This window comes from Hyperolius riggenbachi, chromosome 6, assembly GCF_040937935.1.
Source record: "Hyperolius riggenbachi isolate aHypRig1 chromosome 6, aHypRig1.pri, whole genome shotgun sequence".
Lineage (NCBI taxonomy): Eukaryota > Metazoa > Chordata > Amphibia > Anura > Hyperoliidae > Hyperolius > Hyperolius riggenbachi.
Genome location: NC_090651.1, coordinates 169,723,363 through 169,744,712, shown reverse-complemented (window position 1 = coordinate 169,744,712; position 21,350 = coordinate 169,723,363). Strand labels below are relative to the sequence as shown.

At 42.1% G+C, this 21,350-nt stretch overlaps 1 protein-coding gene across 2 annotated transcripts in view; it reads left to right on the top strand.

Moving 5' to 3' along the window:
* Nucleotides 1-21,350, top strand: part of L3MBTL2 (L3MBTL histone methyl-lysine binding protein 2) — a 336,131-nt gene that overhangs the window by 167,032 nt on the left and 147,749 nt on the right. For both annotated transcript variants that reach the window (XR_011022081.1, XM_068240208.1), the window contains exon 7: nucleotides 19,908-20,042. Coding sequence is in view for 1 of the 2 variants with exons in the window: in XM_068240208.1 (XP_068096309.1) it covers nucleotides 19,908-20,042 (135 nt within the window). In the remaining variant the exon portion in view is untranslated. The remainder of the gene's footprint in view (nucleotides 1-19,907; nucleotides 20,043-21,350) is intronic.

Genomic DNA, 21,350 nt, shown 5'->3' with positions numbered 1-21,350 from the left:
TAGGTGCATCTTATAGTCCGAAAAATACAGTATAATGTCTGAAAACTGAGAATGTTTTTTTTTTACTTTTTTTATTATTACTGTTAAAATGGATATAAAATAAAATAATTCATAGCCGCTTCTAAGCATAGCCGCTTTTAAGCAGTAGCCGTGATTGTGGCAGTATATCTATGCCCCAAGGGAATACTATTCCTGTCCCAGGGGCGTAGATAATCGTATCTGACTTTTGATAGGCATGCACATGTGACCGGCAGTTACAGGTCAGATTGGTCGCTCACCCCCGTGACCAGTAGTTACAGGACAGATTGGTGAATGGGAACGTGTTCCCATTCACCAAGTACCCATTCACCAATTTAAGTGCCGTATTTATGAATAATCTCTGCTAAGTGCAGAATTTATGAATGTTCGTTACAGCAGAGATTATTTTTTGAAAAACTGTAAGGGCTCGTTTCCACTAGGGCGAATCCGCATGCGGGCACTGCATGCGGATTCGCATAGTTAATGTTAGTGGATGGGGCTGTTTCCACCTGTGCGGCGTGCGGGAGCGATTTGGCGGCGGGCCAAATCTGCACGGCGGGACCCGCAGAATTCGCCTGCGTCGGGAATCCGTGCGAATCGCCGCTAATGTATTTAATAGTAAAAACGCATGCGTTTGTTACATGCGTTTTTACCCGCGATTTCGCACCCTTCTCAATGTTATTTTGCCCTGGCAGTGTCATGGTTAATTTCGCATGGCACCCTGCCATGCGAAATCGCACGCGAAATCGCGGGTAAAACGCATGCGGAAACGCACCCGCATGCGTTTTTACAAGCGTCGGAATGCCGGCGAAATCGCGTCGCACTAGTGGAAACGGGCCCTAAAAGAAAAAAAAAATCCCCAACAAACACATATAAATAACCCTATTAACCTCTTTCTGTCCCCACAGTTACTGTAATAAAAAAAACTTGTATAGAAAAAAAAGGAAGAAGAGCCAAAGTGACATAATACTTAAATTGTTACATTAAGGACTTGGCTTTTTAAATATTTATGCCATATGTATGTATGTATGTATGCCATATGTATGTTATAAGGGTATATTATTGTTTGTTTGTTTTTGCAAATAAGGGATTGTAATTAAAGAAAATACAAAATGGAAAAATACACCTTTATTTCCAAATAACATATTGTCGCTATACATTATATTAGGGTTCTAATTAAACCAGTACAAATGGGCAATTAAAATGTGTGTGTTTTATTTACAGTCACATATTTTATTTTAGGTTTCAATAATTCTTTTATTGGATTTTTTTTTAAATGAATACAGCCTATATAGGCATCATGTATATATCGCAGTAAAATTTCCATTTCTGAATAAACAATGAAACATTGATAATGTTAATGGCAGTTATCTCTACCAACTATAAAACTGGTCACAATTATGTTAGTACAATAAGAACATTTTGAAGTATACATTCAAAAAGAGCAGTAAATGTATCTATGAACATATTTGTGGACTTAACTATCATACCCTTGTAAGGGTATCTGTTGTTGTATGGAGCAGATCTTCCTGGGAATTAAGGGATTTAAACTGCCATGCTGAATTCCCAAGAGTTGCATTCATCTTTATTTAAGCTTCTCAGTGCATATTTTATTTTAAAACTATAGTGTCTGAAAACTGAGAAATAATGGATTTGTTTCCATTTCTTTCTTATTATTTCTGTTAAAATGCATATAAAATAAAATAAAATAATTCTTATTTGTGGTAAAAAGAAAAAAGGAAATATGTATAGATCAGTTTGGTGTAATTAGTGATAATGTTATTGGTGAATGAATGGAATGAGTACTGAAATGTGAAAATTGCTCTGGTCCATAAAAGGAAAAACCCCTTGGTGGTGAAATGGTTAATATATTTGAAGTTAAAAGGTTTCTCTTGAACCAACAAATTATAGGTGAGTTTTAAAGGATAACTGAAATCAGAAGACTATTGAGGCTGCCACATTTATTTCCTTTTAAACAATACCAGTTGCCTGGCAGCCCTGCTGATCTATTTGGCTGCAGTAGTGTCTGAATAACACCAGAAATGAGCATGCAGCTAATCTTGTCAGATCTGACAATAATGTCAGAAACGCCTGATCTGCATATGCTTGTTCAGGGTGTATGGCTATTTTAAGTTATTTTATTTTTTGTCACAAGTTAGTGGAAATCGATTTTTTTGTTTTTTCTCACAAAGTGTCATTTTCCACTAACTTGTGACAAAAAAATAAAATCTTCTATGAACTCACCATACCCTTCATGGAATACCTTGGGGTGTCTTCTTTCCAAAATGGGGTTCCTATACTGCCCTGGCAGTCTCAAAACCAAATGAGTAAAAATGACTTGTCAAATTCTAAAGGTACTCATTGGACTTTGGGCCCCTTTGCACAGCTAGGCTGCAAAAAAGTGTCACACGTGGTAGTATAATGTGTTTTGGGGGTGTATTTTCACACATACCCATCCTGTGTGTGAGAAATACCTCTGTAAATGGCAATTTTTTTTAAAAAAAATTTTTTTACACAAAGTTGTCATTTACAGAGATATTTCTCCCACCCAGCATGGGTATGTGTGGAAAGTAGGGTTGTCGCGATATACCGGTATCACGATATACCGCGGTTTCACATTGCATGGTAATCATACCATGCAGATTATTGAAATAGCGTTTTTTTGATGCTTTCGACGTTTTCCGCATTATGCCCGCCACCACGCCGCTATTGCCCAGCTCTCTGTCTCCCTCCCATTAGAAAAGCAAGCTCCCAAAGCTTGCTGACTGGTGCCGGATGGTGACCCACAGGACAGGACGTCATGCCGCGGCTGGAGAGCATATGCAGGGAGCTCCTGGCCGCAGCTGGAACGCACAGCAGAAAGCTCCCGGCCAGAGACACGGAGCTCACATAACAGCCCTGCAGAGCTTCCTGCTGTAAGGATGAGCGCCGCACCCTCTCATTCCCGCCCGGCTTGTTTGAAAGTGCGTGCCAGACACCAGCATGAAAGCCAGCAGCGGTGAGTTTATCAGCTGCAGAGACTAAGATGACAGAGCTGCACAGGAGGTGGGGAGAGATGAGCTGTTTCTTCTGCGTGTTCCAGCGACAGAATCAGAGACGCTGAAGCACAGTGGAAGGTCTGCACTATATTTACTGTAGATAAGCAAGCTAAGTTCCTGTGTCTGGCTGTCCTGTTATTGTCCTGCTTTGCTTTTCTACAACCCATATGCTCCTCTCACCCTCCCTCCTTCTTGTATCCCCCTTCCTAGTGCTTTAACCCCTGCCCTGCTGAACTGGACCACCTGTGGTGTGACATTTCTCTCACTCATTCATTCTCCTCTGACTCCCACACATTTTTCAGCATCTGTCCCTCCTACATTCCTCTATCTACCTTACTCCCCCCCCCCCCCCCCACACTCTCCTTTTCCTCTACCTCATCTCCACTCTTCCACTTTCTTGCATCTCTCTCTACCACTTATGCTGGGTACACACGTTGCGATTTCCCGCTCGATCGGCGGGACCGATCCTGGTCGATCGATTGTTTCCGACATGTTCGATCGGGTTTCGATTGATACAGCTGTCGGTTTTGCATACTTGACATGAGCAAATCGACAGCTGTATCAATGGAGACCCGATCGAACATGTCGGAAATAATCGATCAACCAGGATCGAGCGGGAAATCGCAACGTGTGTACCCAGCATTACTGTCCCTACCTGCCTTCTCTCACAGACTGCTGTGTATTTTCCTTCCTTCTCTCTCACTTTCCTCTCTCTGACCTGTATTAAGTTTATGATGTATTTATTTTATAGTGCTTCAGTAAAGATTTTATAACGTTTATATTTATGTCACTGATTGCTCTCTTAGGAGCTCACAATCTAATCCTACCATAGTCTAATGCCCACCATATTATTATTATGTATTTATATAGCACTGACATCATCTGCAGCACTTTACAGAGTACATAGTCATGTCACTGACTGTCCTCATAGGAGCTCACAATCGAATCCTACCATAATCAAAGTCTAATGTGTCTGATCTCTCCCCATGTCACCTGTGACCTGACTGCCACCACAGCAGATAAGTTCATTTTTAAAGAGAATCTGCATTTCCAGCCACAGATCATGCAGGCTCAGGTTAATTGAAATGAGAATTGTGTAATACCGTATACCGTGATACCGTCATACCGTGGTATTTTTTTTGGTGGTTATCATACCGTGGATTTTCATACCGTTGCAACCCTAGTGAAAAGACACCCCAAAACACATTATACTACGTCTCCTGTGTACAGCTATACTATAAGTGTGACACTTTTTTGCAAATGGGCCCAAAGTCCAATGAGCACCTTTACAAAAGGTGAAGTGAGGAGCACCTTGGAACAATAAGGTGTGCCATGACCCCGTCCCAGTGTCTCTTGGGACCACTGTGATCCAAGATATAGAAGGGTCGGCACCACCAAGTTGTGATTATAGCTCTTTATTCAGCAGTAACAGACGCTGTTTCGGGCTAAAAAGCCCTTTATCAAACTGCTCGAGCAGTTTGATACAGGGCTTTTTAGCCCGAAACAATGAGCACCTTTAGGCTATACAGGGGTGCTTACAATTTAGCCCCCCCCCCCAATAATGCCAGGAGAGTAAACACACCCCCACAAATTATCAGGGCTGTGGAGTCGGTACAAAAATCCACCGACTCCGACTCCTCAGTTTAGGATTCCATCGACTCCGACTCCTCTAATTTGCATATTACAATATTGTTGATTGAAAGTATGTAACATGAAATTCGTCTCTTAACTGCCAACGCTTAGGAATTTTAAAAGACAACTGAAATGAAAAGGATATGGGGACTGCCATATTTATTCCCTTTAGTCATAGACTAAAACTAGTCCTTGGTAAGAGTACTTGTAAAAGGTACAGGCCGGAACAAAGAATATCTATCAGGCCCTAGGCAATGTAACTGTGGGTACATGTAAAAGTGATGTGCAGGTACTCTGCAGGGGAATAAGGAGATTCTTCCTCTGTTACACATTCTTCATGCACAATCTGAACCAGGTTTATGGGTGATAGACAACACCTCTGTGTTCAATGTGCACAACATTCTCAGTGGATTCCCTGCAGCTCTGTGGAGAGTGCATATGTAGAGTATAGTACTACTGTGTAACAAAGTAAACCTGAGACAAATGAAATTAAAGTTTTATACATACTTGGGGCTTCCTCCAGCCCCCTTCAGGCTAATAAGTCCCTTGCTGTCCTCCTCCGCCACCTGGATCTTCTGCTATGAGTCCAGGTACTTGAGCCAGTCTTGCGTAGTGCGCATGCACACACTCCGCCGCCGGGAGCGTACTACACCTGCGCAGCACTATTGCACAGGTGCAGAACGCTCTTGTCTGTGAAAGCGGCATGCGGCCGGACTGCGCTGACTGGCTGAATTACCAGGACTCATAGCAGAAGATCCAGGTGGTGGAGGTGGACAGCGAGGGACTGATTGGCCTGAAGGGGGCTGGAAGAAGCCCCAGGTATGTATAACACTTTTTTCTTTTCATCCTTCTCAGGTATCATTTAATTCGTAGTCACCAAATCAAATTTTAACATATCAAATTATTTGATTTCATGAGCAAAGAGAGTGCGTACATTTGCATAAATCAGAATCAACGCAGAATTATTTCCATCTCATTGTCCATCTCTATTAGTGACACGGCTACACATCAGGCTTTATACTTACAACATAGATGTTATTTAGTATATATAAGAGATTCCTGTGTACACATCATATATACAGTCACAATCAGATGTGTATATCTGACTTTAAAAATACGGGGACTGCTTTATTGAAGCAGCACAAGTAACTCATTTTGATTGGTTTATTTCATTTTTGTGGACTAAGCACAGCTATTACTGTATGTATAAATTATTTATGATGACTATTATCTAAAAAATACAACATTTTATCATATTTTCTATTTTAATTACAGTTTAAATCAGGGCTGTGGAGTCGGAGTCGTGGAGTCGGGCAATTTTGGGTGCCTGGAGTCGGAGTCGGGAAAAAATGCACCGACTCCGACTCCTAATGAATTTGTAACTGTAATTAAAATAGAAAATATGATAAAATGTTCTATTTCTCAGATAATAGTCATTAAAAAGAATGTATATATACAGTATATATACAGTGATAGCTGTGCTTAGTCCACAAAAATGAAATAAACCAATCAAAATTAGTTACTTGTGCTGCTTCAATAAAGCAGTCCCCGTATTTTTAAGGTCAGATATACATATCTGATTGTGACTGTATATATGATGTGTACACAGGAATCTCTTATATATACTAAATAACATCTATGCTGTAAGAATAAAGCCTGATGTGTAGCTCTGTCACTAATAGAGATGGTCAACGAGATGGAAATAATTCTGCATTGATGCTGATTTATGCAAATGTATGCACTCCCTTTGCTGATGAAATCAAATAATTTGATATGTTATTAAAATTTGGTTTGGTGACTACAAATTAAAGAGTAACTGAGACGGATGAAAAGTAAAGTTTTATACATACCTGGGGCTTCCTCCAGCCCCCTTCAGGCTAATCAGTGCCTCGCTGCCCTCCACCACCCGGATCTTCTGCTATGAGTCCTGGTAATTCAGCCAGTCAGCGCTGTCCGGCCGCATACCGCTCCCACAGCCAGGAACATTCTGCACCTGCGCAATAGTGCTGCACAGGTGTAGTATGCTCCTGGCGGCGGAGTGTGTGCATGCGCTCTACGCCTGACTGGCTCAAGTACCTGGACTCATAGCAGAAGATCCAGGTGGTGGAGGAGGACAACGAGGGACTGATTATCCTGAAGGCGGCTGGAGGAAGCCCCAGGTATGTATAAAACTTTAATTTCATCTGTCTCAGGTTTACTTTGTTACACAGTAGTACTATACTCTACATATGCACTCCCCACAGAGCTACAGGGAATCCACTGAGAATGCTGTGCACATTGAACACAGAGGTGTTGTCTGTTTACAATCTCCTCATTCCCCTGCAGAGTACCTGCACATCATTCTTACATGTACCCACACTTACATTGCCTAGGGCCTGATAGATGTTCTTTTTTCCGGTTTGTACCTTTTACAAGTACTCTTACCAAGGACTAGTTTTAGTCTAAAGGGAATAAATATAGTAGTCTACATATCCTTCTCACTTCAGTTGTCTTGTAAAATTCCTAAGCGTTGGCAGTTAAGAGACGAATTTCATGTTACATACTTTTAATCAACAAAATTGTAATATGCAAATTAGAGGAGTCGGAGTCGTGGAGTCGGAGTCGGTGGAATCCTAAACCGAGGAGTCGGAGTCGGTGGATTTTTGGACCGACTCCACAGCCCTGGTTTAAATTCATTAGGAGTCGGAGTCGGTGCATTTTTTCCCGACTCCGACTCCAGGCACCCAAAATTGCCTCGACTCCGACTCCACAGCCCTGCAAATTACCATTTTGGAAAGAAGACACCCCAAGGTATTCCATGAGGGGCATAGTGAGTTCATAGAAAATGTTATTTTTTGTCACAAGTTAGTGGAAAATTACACTTTATGAGAAAATACAAAAAAAATTCTGCTAACTTGTGACAAAAAATAAAATCTTCTATGAACTCACCATACCCCTCAGCGAATACCTTGGGGTGTCTTCTTTTCCAAAATGGGGTAATTTGTGGGGTCTGTCCTGGCATTTTAGGGTTATCCGCAATCATTACTTGTATGGCCAGTATTAGGAGTTTTGCTATACTCCTTATATTGTTCATATGGGTGATGCACTTTTTTTCCATAAAAGGAAAAATGAACAGGAAAGATTCTCTCATTTGCATTGCTCAATAGCCTCAGTTCACTAAGCTTTATCAAACACTTTATCGAACATTTGATAATTTACCTCATGAGTAAAATCTAGTTTTGAATTCACAAAGGTCTTATAGATATAGTGAACGTTTTAACGATAAAACATTAGATTTTACTCATGAGGTAAATTATCAAACGTTTGATAAAGTGTTTGATAAAGCTTAGTGAATTGAGGCCAATGTGGATGAAAAAATATCTGCCAAAAAATGTGCAAAAAAAAGAGGGGCATGGCGTTTGTTAGGACATAGGAGCACCGTCCACAGAATGTTCCAAACCCACTCTGCTCGTATGCCTTGGCAAACCCGATTAATCCATTCACATCAATCGATGTGTAAGAAAAAACCATTGCCAATTTTGATACAAAGTGCTTGTCAAAGCATAGGAACTCCACCGCCCCTTAGCTCATATGCCTTGGCAAATGTATCTTACTGCGGAGGAGAAATCTCGTCCTGCAGTGCTGCATGCACCAACTTGTTTGTAATCTGACAGACACGCAATGCTTCTGTCAGGATGCACCATCAGTGCTGCAGCTGGTTGGTCAGTTGGTCGTTCGACCTGGACGGGTAAAGGATGGAAAAAAAAACAAGCAAGCAGCAATGCAATAAATTCATTTAACATTAACTTTGATTTGAACCTTTTCAACCAAACATTAACATTTGATACGTTTAACTTTTTTTGTTTACCTGTTTTTTTGTTGTTTTTTTTACTTACCTTCCGAGGACAAAGCTCTCCCCCATGGGACAGTGTGCAAACACAGTGTGTGGCTAAGTACACTATGCACTTTGTCCCAAGTGAAAGGAGAGGTTTCTGGCAACCCTGTGTATTTGGGTCTCTCGAAACCTGATGTTTGGTTTCACACTGCAAATTGGCGTATCCGGTGGGTCACGCTCGACGCACCGCCAAAAACAGACCTTCAGAGAATACCGTGTTAGTACATGGTATTCCCTGTCTGGCATTCGGCCAAGTAGGAATTAAAAATCTTTGCGTCGCCATAGACTAACATGACTTTCGGGCTGACGCAAATTGCCGCAGGAGGCGCGCGGTAATGTAGGTATGCACTAGCATTAAGTAAACCACTTCCGGTATAGCGGGGACTGCAAAGTGGGACTTTCGCTAGGCAATTTGCCGCAACGCATTGCCATAGACTAACATGACTGGAAGGCCGACACAAATCGCCACAGGAGCCGCACGGTAACGCAGGTATGCACTAGCATTAAGTAAACCACTTCCAGCGTAGTGGGGACCGCAAAGTGGGACTTTCGCTAGGCAATTTGCCGCAACGCATCGCGCCAATGTGAAAGAGCCCTGAGAGAGACCCTTGTATGCCTACTGCTATGTCTCGAGTTCCCTACTCTAATAGCGTATCCGTGAGTAGTACTTCTCGATATGCATAGGGCAGGATGTTTAGGACAGATCTGTCTCTACCTGGACTCCAGACTGGCAATCAGATGTCAATCAGCAGTGCACAGACAATCAGATGTCAATGAGACGCCAATCAGAGCTAATTACAGACGATCAGACGTCAATCAATGCAGCTGTCAGATGCCGAACAATGTAAACAGCAGTCAATCGGTGGCGATCAGCCGGCAATCAGAGATGATCAGATGCCAATCAGAGTGAAATCCAATTTTGGCATTAGCTGCGTGTACAGCACAGCTAGATAGGTCCATGAGAAATCGCCTTTGTTTACTCCTCGAACTGTATTCCATGCTCCGGCCTCTTTGCCGCCTGGCACACACTCAGCTTACTTGATTAGCCTCTCCGCGTCTTCTCCGCTTGTTTTGCTGTGAAATTCCTTGATAGACTGAATACTATCTATGGCCCGGCCCTTTTCTGCCTTGTCTGCGAGACAACACTGGGTTTCACGGCACCAATTGTAAGAAACTATACGTTGGTTGCTATTGGCAACAACACTACACCTTTTTTCCGGCACCAGCCACTCATTAATAAGAGCTGCAAACACGACTCTCATCACAGCAACAGCATAGGAGATAGAACTTCTTAGGCGTCCTCAAAGTTTAGGAGTTTATTCAGTCAACAGATAAGACAGTACATTTCGTTACATCTTAGCAAAGCAGATTGTTCTGTAGTAAGTCCGTTGCGTTACAGCTTCTTGATTCCATTCCTGGTAAATGGTAATCAGTCTTTATCTTCAGTCTATACTACTAAGTTACAGCTAAATTACATATATACAGCATACAGTTAGATAAGATAACAAGACATAAATAAAGGTAAAAGGGTTGAAGCCAGCAATGACAGGAAGCAGAAGACTGCCTCTCTGCAGCCTATCATCTGTTTTAATACTGGTCAGGAAAGAGTTAAATGAGACATCATCTGAGCCATACCCCCAAGCCTACCATTGGCGGGCATGGGCATGTGACCCACCTTATTAATTAATATTCCATTGCTTTATACCGTAGTTACAAAGATTGCAATGTTTTGTAAATATCGGCTTTGTTTACCTTTCTGTCATCTAACGGTCGGGGCAGTTTAGACCTGTGGCCTTCGGCAAGGAACATGTTCCTGGTAACTGACCGCATCATCTCTTCTGCGAGAAACTCTGCTTAAAGGTAGACTCTGCGAACCAAGCCTTTTACCTAACCTCAGTTCAAGCAACTGAGGCCTACATATAATACTTAAATTATAACTGTGATCAGTGGGCAATCAGAGACAATCAGATGCCAATCAGTGAAATAACAGGTGATCAGATGTCAATGAACAATGCACAGATAATCAGATGTCAATCAGACCTCAATCAGATGACAATCACAGCTGATTACAGGTGATCAGATGTCAATCACTGCAGCTGTCAGATGCCAAACAATGTAAACAACAGTCAATTGGTGGTGATTGGCGGGAGATCAGAGACAATCAGAGTGAAATAACAGGCGATCAGATGTCAATCAACAGTGCACAGATGATCAGATGTCAATCAGACCTCAATCAGATGCCAATCAGAGCTGATTACAGGTGATCAGATTTCAATCACTGCAGCGGTCAGATGCCAAACAATGTAAACAACAGTCAATCGATAATGCTCGGCGGGAAATCAGAGACAATCAGAGTGAAAACAGGCGATCAGATGTCAATCAGCAGTGCACAGACAATCAGATGTCAATCAGACGCCAATCAGAGCTGATTACAGGCAATCCGATGTCAAGCACTGCCGCTGTCAGATGCCGAACAATGTAAACAGCAGTCAATCGGTGGTGATCAGCTGGCAATCAGAGATGATCAGATGCCAATCAGAGTGAAATAACAGGTGATCAGATGTCAATCAACAGTGCACAGACGATCAGATGTCAATCAGACCTCAATCAGATGCCAATCAGAGCTGATTACAGGCGATCAGATGTCAATCACTGCAAAACAGCAGTGAATTGGTGGTGATCAGTGGACAATCAGAGACAATCAGATGCCAGTCAGTGAAATAATAGGCGATCAGATGTCAATGAACAGTGCACAGATGATCAGATGTCAATCAGACCTCAATCAGATGCCATTCAGAGCTGATTACAGGTGATCAGATTTCAATCACTTCAGCTGTCAGATGCCAAACAATGTAAACAGCAGTCAATCGGTGGCGATCAGCTGGCAATCAGAGATGATCAGATGCCAATCAGAGTGAAATAGCAGGCGATCAGATGTCAATCAACAGTGCACAGACGATCAGATGTCAATCAGACCTCAATCAGAGCTGGTTACAGGCGATCAGATGTCAATCACTGCAGCTGTCAGATACCAAAGAATGTAACCAGCAGTCAGTCGGTGGTGATCAGTGGGCAATCTGAGACAATCTGATGCCAATCAGTGAAATAACAGGTGATCAGATGTCAATGAACAGTGCACAGATGATCAGATGTCAATCAGACCTCAATCAGATGACAATCACAGCTGATTACAGGTGATCAGATGTCAATCACTGCAGCTGTCAGATGCCAAACAATGTAAACAGCAGGCAATCACTGGGGAATCAGAGACAATCAGATGCCAATCAAAGTGAAAACAGGCGATCAGATGTCAATCAACCGTGCACAGAGGATCAGACGTCAATCAGACCTCAATCAGATGCCAATCAGACCTGATTACAGGTGACCAGATGTCAATCAGACCTCAATCAGATGCTTGTCAGGGGCCAGTGAGTGGTGATCAGCAGGCAATCGGGGGGGAGGGGCAATGTGCGGTGATGTGCAGTGTACTACCTTGGCAGGGCTGCCGTCCTCTCTGGTGTTTTATCTGGGCACACTGTGACCACCAGGGGAGGAGGCACCCTGTATAATACACGTTGTTTGCAAAACATTTATTATACACTTTCATTGGGCCGTTTGAATGATCGCCACCCGCCGACGCTGCTAATTGACCGGCGGGTGGAAGACACGGGGGGAGGGGTAAACAGCCGTGGATGTACACGCATCAGTGCGCACGATCCCCAGGTAGAGCTGCTTAGGCCATTCATGCCAATCTGTGTTAAGTGGTCCGGGGGCTGCCGTACTGCTCACGCCAATCGGTGTGGAGCAGTCGGCAAGTGGTTAAAGAGGATTTTAGAATATTAATACTCTCAAAATAAACTTTTAAAGTGCACTTGAAGTGAGAGGACTATGGAAGCTGACATATTTTTCCTTTTAAAGGCCCTTTCACACTATGCAGGCTGCTGAAGAGTCGCCCCACGCATGAGAGATGCAGTACGACTATATCGTGAGGCATACAATACTATGTGGAGTGAAGTATGCTTCACTGCCACTGTAAACACATGTTACCTAGTTAATGCACAGCATGCTGTGTGTTACCCTGTCAGAAACCACCACACGCAGTGTGAAAGCTCCATAGGATTGTCATTGCATTGCACTGCGGTGCAATTATATTGTCCGTTGCGACGGAAAGCACACAATGTGAAATGGCCCTAGACAAAGCACATTGCCTGGCTGTCCTGCTGTTCATTTGTCTCCAATGCTCTTAGCCATAGACCCTAAACATGTATGCAGATCAGTTTCCGCTTGCCTCCACGACAGGTCAACAATCAGATTGCCCTGTCTATCAAAGGGATGGAAAGCACGAGATACAGTTTTAATACCACATCCTCCTACCTTTCCTCAGTGTTTTCCTGTCCCTTGGATAGACGGGATACAATCTCTGGGTGGCCGGGGGCCTAAGGGTAAGGCCAGTCACCACTGCCTGTGTGTGGACAACCCGTTTCAGGGATCCGCAGGCGATCCGGGATCACAGCGTGGTCTTAATGGTCTGGGCAAGCGGTGCTGGTGTGTGGCCCTAGCAGATGCAGGCGCATCACTACAGGCTTTTGTATTCACCGCTTGCGATGCTGTAGATACAGCACCGAAGAGGTGATCAGCTTTTTGCTGGGAGGATCCAGCGGAAGTACTCTATTGGTGGTGATTGTCGGAACTTCCGCCGGCCAGGGGGCGGACCTGAGTCCTCACGTGGGATGCCCGAACCGTCTATTTAAACATAGACGCATATGTACACATGGTGGCTGACACACAGCATTCCTGCAGGCCATCCGCAATGGAGGATACCTTCTCTCAGGGTAAGGAAACCAGTGCACAGACTGATACAGACCAGGTAAGGTCTCAGATCTCAGTTATTTAGGGGCAAGCATTTATTTATCTGGCATAAATTATTAGTAGGTATGTGATTCTCTCTTTTGTGTGTTTCAGAACCCCACACTGCTTAAAGCCACAGGCAAGCTAAAAAATAGACTGTGTGGCATTTGCCAGAAAAAGCTTGCTCCTTCCTATTCTAAACCTTTGTGTAATGCCTGTACACTGCAAGTGGTTAAACTTGAAAGTGGAAATATGTTTAACCACTTCAGCCTAACTGGATGAACATTTTCGGGCAGTTAGGCTGCGCGTACTCCCGCGGGTCGCACACGCTCCTGCGCCCCTCCCCCCGTGCGCGCCCCCGCTGCTGGCCGTTAGCCCGGCTCTTCAGACGCTGCGGCTTTTCTGAGCTCTGGTCTTCTTTCTTCTTCCCGGGAGCGAGATCGATCGCTCCCAGGACTTACTGACTGTGGCCATCTTGTGGCCAAATAGCAAACTACACCAAAAACACACTTTGTATTAAATAAATACATTTTTAAACATGAAAAATCCTCTGTTTACCTCCCACACCAAAAAATACCCACATACAAGTTTTAATAAAAAAGAAAAAAAAATTACAATAAAAAATAAATAAATAAATAGTTACCTAAGGGTCTGAACTTTTTAAATATTCATGTCAAAGGAGTATATCAATATGATTTTTTAAATTATGGCCTTTTAAATAGTGATGGACGCAAATTGAAAAAATGCACCTTTATTTCCAAATTGAATATCGGCGCCATACATTGTGATAGGGACATAATTTAAATGGTGTAATAAGCGGGACAAATTGGTAAATAAAGTACATAGGTTTTAATTATGGTAGCATGTATTAATTTCAAACTATAATGGCCAAAAGCTGAGGAATAATGATTTTTTTCCACTTCTTTCTTAATATTCCTGTTAAAATGGATTTAGAATAAATGAATTCTCAGCAAAATGTATCACCCACAGAAAGCCTAATTGGTGGCGGAAAAAACAAGATATAGATCCATTCATTGTGCCGAGTAATGATAAAGTTATTAGCAAATAAATGGGAGGTGAAAGTTGCTCAGATGCAAAAAAAATTCAACCCTGTAGGCTGAAGTGGTTAAAGACATGTTGTCTAAGCTTCAGGAGCAACTTGCTGACAAGTTTTTCACTGCTAAAAAAGCTCCTGTAGTACCAAGTTCTTCAAAGGTTGTCCATCCTGTGTTGGATCCGGACATACCTCAAGTGTTTCAGGCTCCAAGGGTTTTGGATTCCTCCTTCAGAGGGAGCAGAGCCAGCAGGGTAATCTTCCGCTCAGGAAGAGGAGACGCTGAGAAGATCTACTAAAGGAAAATGAAAATTGTTACCTGAACAATCTGGGGAATTGTTAGAGTACATTTGTTTAGCTTTAAATATTCAGATTGACAGATTGATAAGCCAAAACCTGCTTCTGTTGAGGATTCGGAACGAGCTGTTTTTGCAGTTCTTAAAACATTGGTGGATTTAATTGTTAATGAATGGAAAGAACCGGACAAAAAGTTCTTTGTATCCAAATAATTTAAAAGATGATGCCCTTTTAATGAGGAGGAGGTTTCTAAATGCCCTAAACTTGATGTTGCCATTTCAAAATGATCCAAAGATTCTTCTATCCCTTTTGAGGATACAAGTTTTTTCAAAGATTTTTCAGACAAGAAAATGGAGGCTTTCCTTAAAGGGATACTGTAGGGGGGTCGGGGGAAAATGAGCTGAACTTACCCGGAGCTTCTAATGGTCCCCCGCAGACATCCTGTGCCCGCGCAGCCGCTCACCGATGCTCCGGCCCCGCCTCCGGTTCACTTCTGGAATTTCTGACTTTAAAGTCAGAAAACCACTGCGCCTGCGTTGCCGTGTCCTCGATCCCGCTGATGTCATCGAGAGCGCACAGCGCAGGCCCAGTATGGTCTGTGTCTGCGCAGTACACTCCTGGTGACATCAGCGGGAGCGAGGACATGGCAACACAGGTGCAGTGGTTTTCTGACTTTAAAGTCAGAAATTCCAGAAGTGAACCGGAGGCGGGGCTGGAGCATTGGGGAGTGGCTGCGCCAACACAGGATGTCTGCGGGGGACCATTAGAAGCCCCGGGTAAGTTCAGCTCATTTTCCCCCGACCCCCCTACAGTATCCCTTTAAGAGCTTGGGAAGCAGTTTCTGCCTCCTTATCTCCTAATCTAGCAGCCACCTGTACTGCCAGGTGCCTAATTGTCTAGCTGCAGGGGATGCAGACTCATTTGAAGGATGGATCTCTGATTGAAAATATTTCGCAATCAGTTTCTACTTTAAGATTAGCCGCTAAGTTACTTGCTGATGCTTCTCATAAAGCCATTAGAATTGTTGCTAGAAGCTTGGCATTAATTAATACTGCTCGCAAGTTTCTGTGGCTAAAAAATTGGGATGGTGATGTAATGGCTAAGAACAAACTATGCGGTCTCCCGTTTGAAGGGAACCTGTTGTTTGGTTCTGCTCGGGAACAAGCCCTAGAAAGGGCAGCTGAAAAGAAAAAGTTTTCCTCCACAGAACAAAAGACAAGCTCCCAGGAAAAACATTTGGGGCTTTAGAAAAAATTATAGAAATAAATAATCAGATAAGAAATGGCAAGCAAAAAAAGGGCCCAGAGCTAAGGGCTTCCTCATCAAACCTTAATCCTCAAATACTCCAAAACAATCAAAATCTGAACAATGACTATGTTCAGGTGGTGGGCAGGTTAAGGAAATTTTATCCGGCATGGCAGAACATTTCAAAAAGCAAATGTATCTGCCAATCAGAGACTGGTACAGAATTCAGTTTTCCCGAAAACCGCCAAAACCTTTCAGGGTAACAATTTTCTCCAGTCCACAGTGAAACAGTCAGCCATGGAAAATGCTGTGAGGAGTCTGTTTCAGAAAGGAGTAGTGGAAGAGGTTCCAATAGAGGAGAGAGGAAGGGGCTTTCACTCCACTCTCTTCTCTGTTCCCAAACCGAAAAACCGATTATAAATCTTTGGTTTCTGAACCATTATGTAAAATACAGAAAGTTTCAGATGGAAGCGATTGCTTCCATGATTCAGCTTCTGGGGAAGGATTACTTAATTGCATCCATAGATCTTATGGATGCATACTATCATGTACCCATTCTGCCAGTTCATTGGAAATACTTGAGAGCAGCAGTCTGAATTCGAACCCACGTCCTTCAAATGCAGTTCAAGGCTCTCCAGCTTGGGATAGCGAGTGCTCCCAGGATCTTCACAAATATGATAGAGGTTGCAGCCTATCTGAGAATGCAAAATATCATTCTAGTCCCTTAACTAGACGATTTTCTGATAGCTGCAAAATCGAAAGGATACTCTCCAAGAGCACATTCAGATAGTTCTGCCAGTTCTGAAGGACCTGGGATGAATTTTAAACTTGCAGAAATCCAATCTTAAACCAGATCAGAAAAAAGACTTTCTTGGGAGTGTCACTGGATACGTCTCATCAGATTTCCTGTCTGCCACAAAAGAAAGTGGATCAGGTGATCAGTTCTACTCAGATGCTTCTGAAAGCAGAGTATGTCACAGTAAGACAAGCTATCTCTCTCCTGGGAAAAATTTCAGCATGCATCCCAGCTGTAGCTTGGGCTCAAGCAAATTACATAATATTTCAGCTGGCAATTCGGATTCAGTGACTCTTTCTCTGAACTGGTGGACTTCCAGACAAAACCTGCGGAGAAGGAGTAAGTTGTATCTCACAGGATCCAATAATTATTACGACAGATGCGAGCCTCTGGCGTTGGGGAGCACATCTGGGTCAGAATTACAGAAGCAGATGGTCACCAATAGAAAATACTTTTTCCTTGAATCACAAAGAGTTGCTGGCACAGTCCATTTACAAATGGCTTCTCACAGTCCATTTACACATGGAATCATCGCTGAGCACAATCCTTTTATGAATTTCAGATTGCGGAGGTACTTTTTGTTGGCTCTTTTGATGTTTGTATGCAGTGTGCCTCTGAGAAAACAGCTTTTGGCTGTAAAACACGTGTCAGGCTTTTATGTGAATAGGAGCTCTGAATTTGTATCCATACGTCTTGTCCGCCATTTGAAGACACTGAATAAAGAATAAATAAGAGAATATATTAGTTCATAGAACACCCCATTGTGTATTTATTTTGAATTGTTTTGCTGAAGTATTTAGGGGTGGAACAACACTACTTTTATTGTGTCTATAGTGATTTCCATAAGGAACGGGAAATCATTATCCCTTCTTTTTGTTCGAATCCCTCAAAACCGCAAAGAGGAAAAATGTAGTTCTCTGGATGTCAGGATAATATTTTTATTTTACTGAGACAAAACTTCTGCATGGAGAAAAGAGGATAATTTAAGAGCATCCAGAAGTACTCTCAGTAACTGGTTGAAATGATGTATCAGCAAAGCTTATGATATAGCAGGGAAGCCAGTCTATATATAGCAGGCATTACCCGGTGTGCAACCTCTGAATAACAAATACATGAAATACCCCTTGGAGAAGAAATGGGGGCAATACCGTCAGTGCATTTTAAATTAGACATACTACTTTACAGATGGTTCAGAAATAGGTTTAAACCTTTTTCTTTTGTTTTCAGTTGAAGCATTTAGCTGTGTAGCTAAATATTTGCATTGCTGAGTGAGAACAGGGCCTTAGCGCATGCGGAGAATACAACTTACACTCATAAAGCAAATCCAGTATATTCCAGCCTCTCTAAAGCTTTTCCTAAGTAATGCAAAATATAAAAATGAGAATGAGACATAATGGGCTCAATTCTGGTAGCGTTTAGTAAATAATTACCTCATGGAATTGGGTTTACCTCATGAGGGAAATCAACTTTTAAATTCTGGTAGTTTAAGTAAAGTTTTACCTCATGTAATTTCATGAGGTAATTCATGTGGTAATTTTCTACTAAAAAAAGTGTGGTATTTAGTAGTGAAATACCTCACACTTGAATTCTGAAGAGAAATAAGGTGCGTGTTTGCATGTCTTTTACCTCACATAATTAGACCCACCTCTACCACATGATAAATGCAGTGTTGTGACAGAATTGTGATATCTGTCACATAACATGGAGCCTTTTCAGCTTGTTCTGTGTTCAGGGCCCCCATATTTTGCTGAAATAAGTAAAAGTGATCTGACCACTAGCTTCCATTTAGTTTAAAAAAAGAAAAAGTGCTCCAAACCCTGTACAATCCTTCATGATTTTTTTTTTTTTTTAAATATAATGGATGCCTATAAATTGACTTTTCATAGGTTGCTACATAATCAAATACACCTTCCCTCAAAAAAACAAAACAAAAAAAAAACGACATCTTCCAAAGACTATCCTAACTTATGGGAGACAATTAAATACTATTACTTATGTGCTGCAGGCTTACCACAGAAATACCTCATGTTTTACCTCACTCTATGCATTTACCTCATGTTTTACCGTATGTTTTACCTCATGTTTTACCTCATTTTTGGAAATGAAGAAAAATCTTTCAGAATTGATAAAAGAAGAGGAAAATACCTCATGAGGTATTTTACCTCCCAAAAAATATTTACCTCACATAGCTGCCAGAATTGAGCCCAATGAAAGGAGAAAAAAGAGTGACATGGGGGGACTGGTCAAGTCAGAGTCCATGAAAACAAAAAGGAAGACAGGAGTTGGATATACTCCAAAGTAGAGTGATATGGCTTGGGAATAGTATGGACTGCTCTGAATCCACTAAAATGCAAAAAAAAAAAAAAAAGAGAGAGCTCTCTGGGTAAAAGTAGAGAAAAATGTCCCTATCCAGAACAGATCTCCCCTATGCCCAACCATTCATAATCCCTTGCCGACGGCTCCCACGTGTGCAGTAGCACAGACCTGATCGGGATCAGCCTTTTCTGCCAAAGTTTGTACTACTGCGCAGGCATAGTGGGGTGAGCTTTGGGAGGACACAGCCCTGGAACGCATAGGTGGAGAGAGACAGGGGGATCCTCTGGAGGATAGAAAGGCTTCCCTCTCTCAAGGTAAGTATGCATTTTTTTGCTTTAAAATCCCTCAGGTTTACTTTAAAGGATACCCGAAGTGACATGTGACATGATGAGATAGATGTGTATTTACAGTGCCAAGCACACAAATAACTATGCTGTGTTCCTTTTTTTTTTTCTTTGCCTGAAAGAGTTAAATATCAGGTATGTAAGAGGCTGACTCAGTCCTGACTCAGACAGGAAGTAACAACAGTGTGACCCTCACTGATGAGAAATTCCAACTATAAAACACGTTCCTAGCAGAAAATGGCTTCTGAGAGCAAGATGGAGATAAAAAGGGGAATTTCTTATCAGTGAGGGTCACACTGTAGTTACTTCCTGTCTGAGAACATCTAAAATGAACATCTCCTTACAACATATGGACAGTAGCTGTTTGTTTACTTTTAAAAATATATGCAGTAGTTATTTTGTTTTACATTTTTATGTCAATATTATTGTATTCTATTTCCCACAGGTTATAAAGCTTTATTACAATATGAAGGATTTGACGATGTTGACAGTCACAGCTTTTGGTGTAATCTTGGCAGTTTGGATATTCATCCTGTTGGATGGTGTTCTGCTAACAGCAAGATTTTGGTGCCTCCACAGAGTAAGTTATGCCTTTTATTTTCACCACAATAAACTTATTTTTTGAATTTACAAGACAAAAAGAATAACAATGTACCAAACAGCTGTGTCAAACTGCAGTTACAGTTTCAATGAAGACTTGCAGATAATAAAATACAGAGAGTCCCCTACTTACAAATGACTCAAGTTACGTTTCAGGTTATGTTTAAAGAGGAACTTTAATGATTATAATTTAATGAATAAAATTACTTATTTTTTACAATATTACTTTAGAAATTATTTGGTCAGTGGTTGCCTACTATAAAACTTTCCACACTTTGATTTACATTCTTAAATTGATCACAAGAGGTGACATCCTTACTGCTGGCAAGGTGCATTACTGCGGAATGTTTGTTATGTGTTCCAAAGTGAGCAGAAAGAACTCCTGGTCTCCCAGAGTGCACCTTTCCAGCAGAAGGTGGCTTGTGACATCCTAGTCTACTCTAGGCTAAATATCACTGGGAGGGTGGGGCTACATACGAGTATACAGCAGTATATAGAAATAGAAAGTGTTTCTAATACTGAAACCAGGATAATTAACATAAAATTGGGTATCCTGTGTTTAACATTCTTCCATTTGTCATTGCAGTGCCTCTAACCACTTTCTGGGTACGTTCCTGACAATCGGGCGCTGCCAGCATACAAGCAGGACATGTCCATGCTTGGGGTCGCCTTTAACCATATAAGCCGCGTGGACATGATTGTGACGTCCAGGCGGCTGCTGCGAGCTCCCACGTGCGATCACGCGTGCGCCCGTGCCGCCCCCCGTTAGCCCGGAGATCAATGAATGGGAACACAGTTCCCATTCATTGATCTAAGTCCCCGGTAGAAAGACCCGGCAGCTTCTCTTCAGAAGCCGCCGTCTTTCTGATAAAGAAAAAAAAGTTTCCCGTCCTCCGTCCTCTGTCCTCGCTTCCTGGAAGCGAGCCCTTCGCTTCCAGTGCTAAAAAAAAAAAAATCACTGCGGCCATCTTGTGGCCAAATAGTAAGACTACATCTACATCCTTGTGCCACGCATGCGTGCTGGCAAAAAAGCATGGGGACGGGATGCAGCGGCACGGGTTTTATTATATAGGATATATATATATCTATATATATATATATATATATATATATATATATTTATTGTATTTATAAAGCGCCAACATATTACGCAGCGCTGGACATTAGTTTAGGTTACAGACAATATTTAGGGGTGACGTACAGCAAAATGACAATACAGGAATACATGTAAACCAGATCACACAGCACAGTATGAGTACAAGGTAATGCTAAGTCAGTCACTGGATGG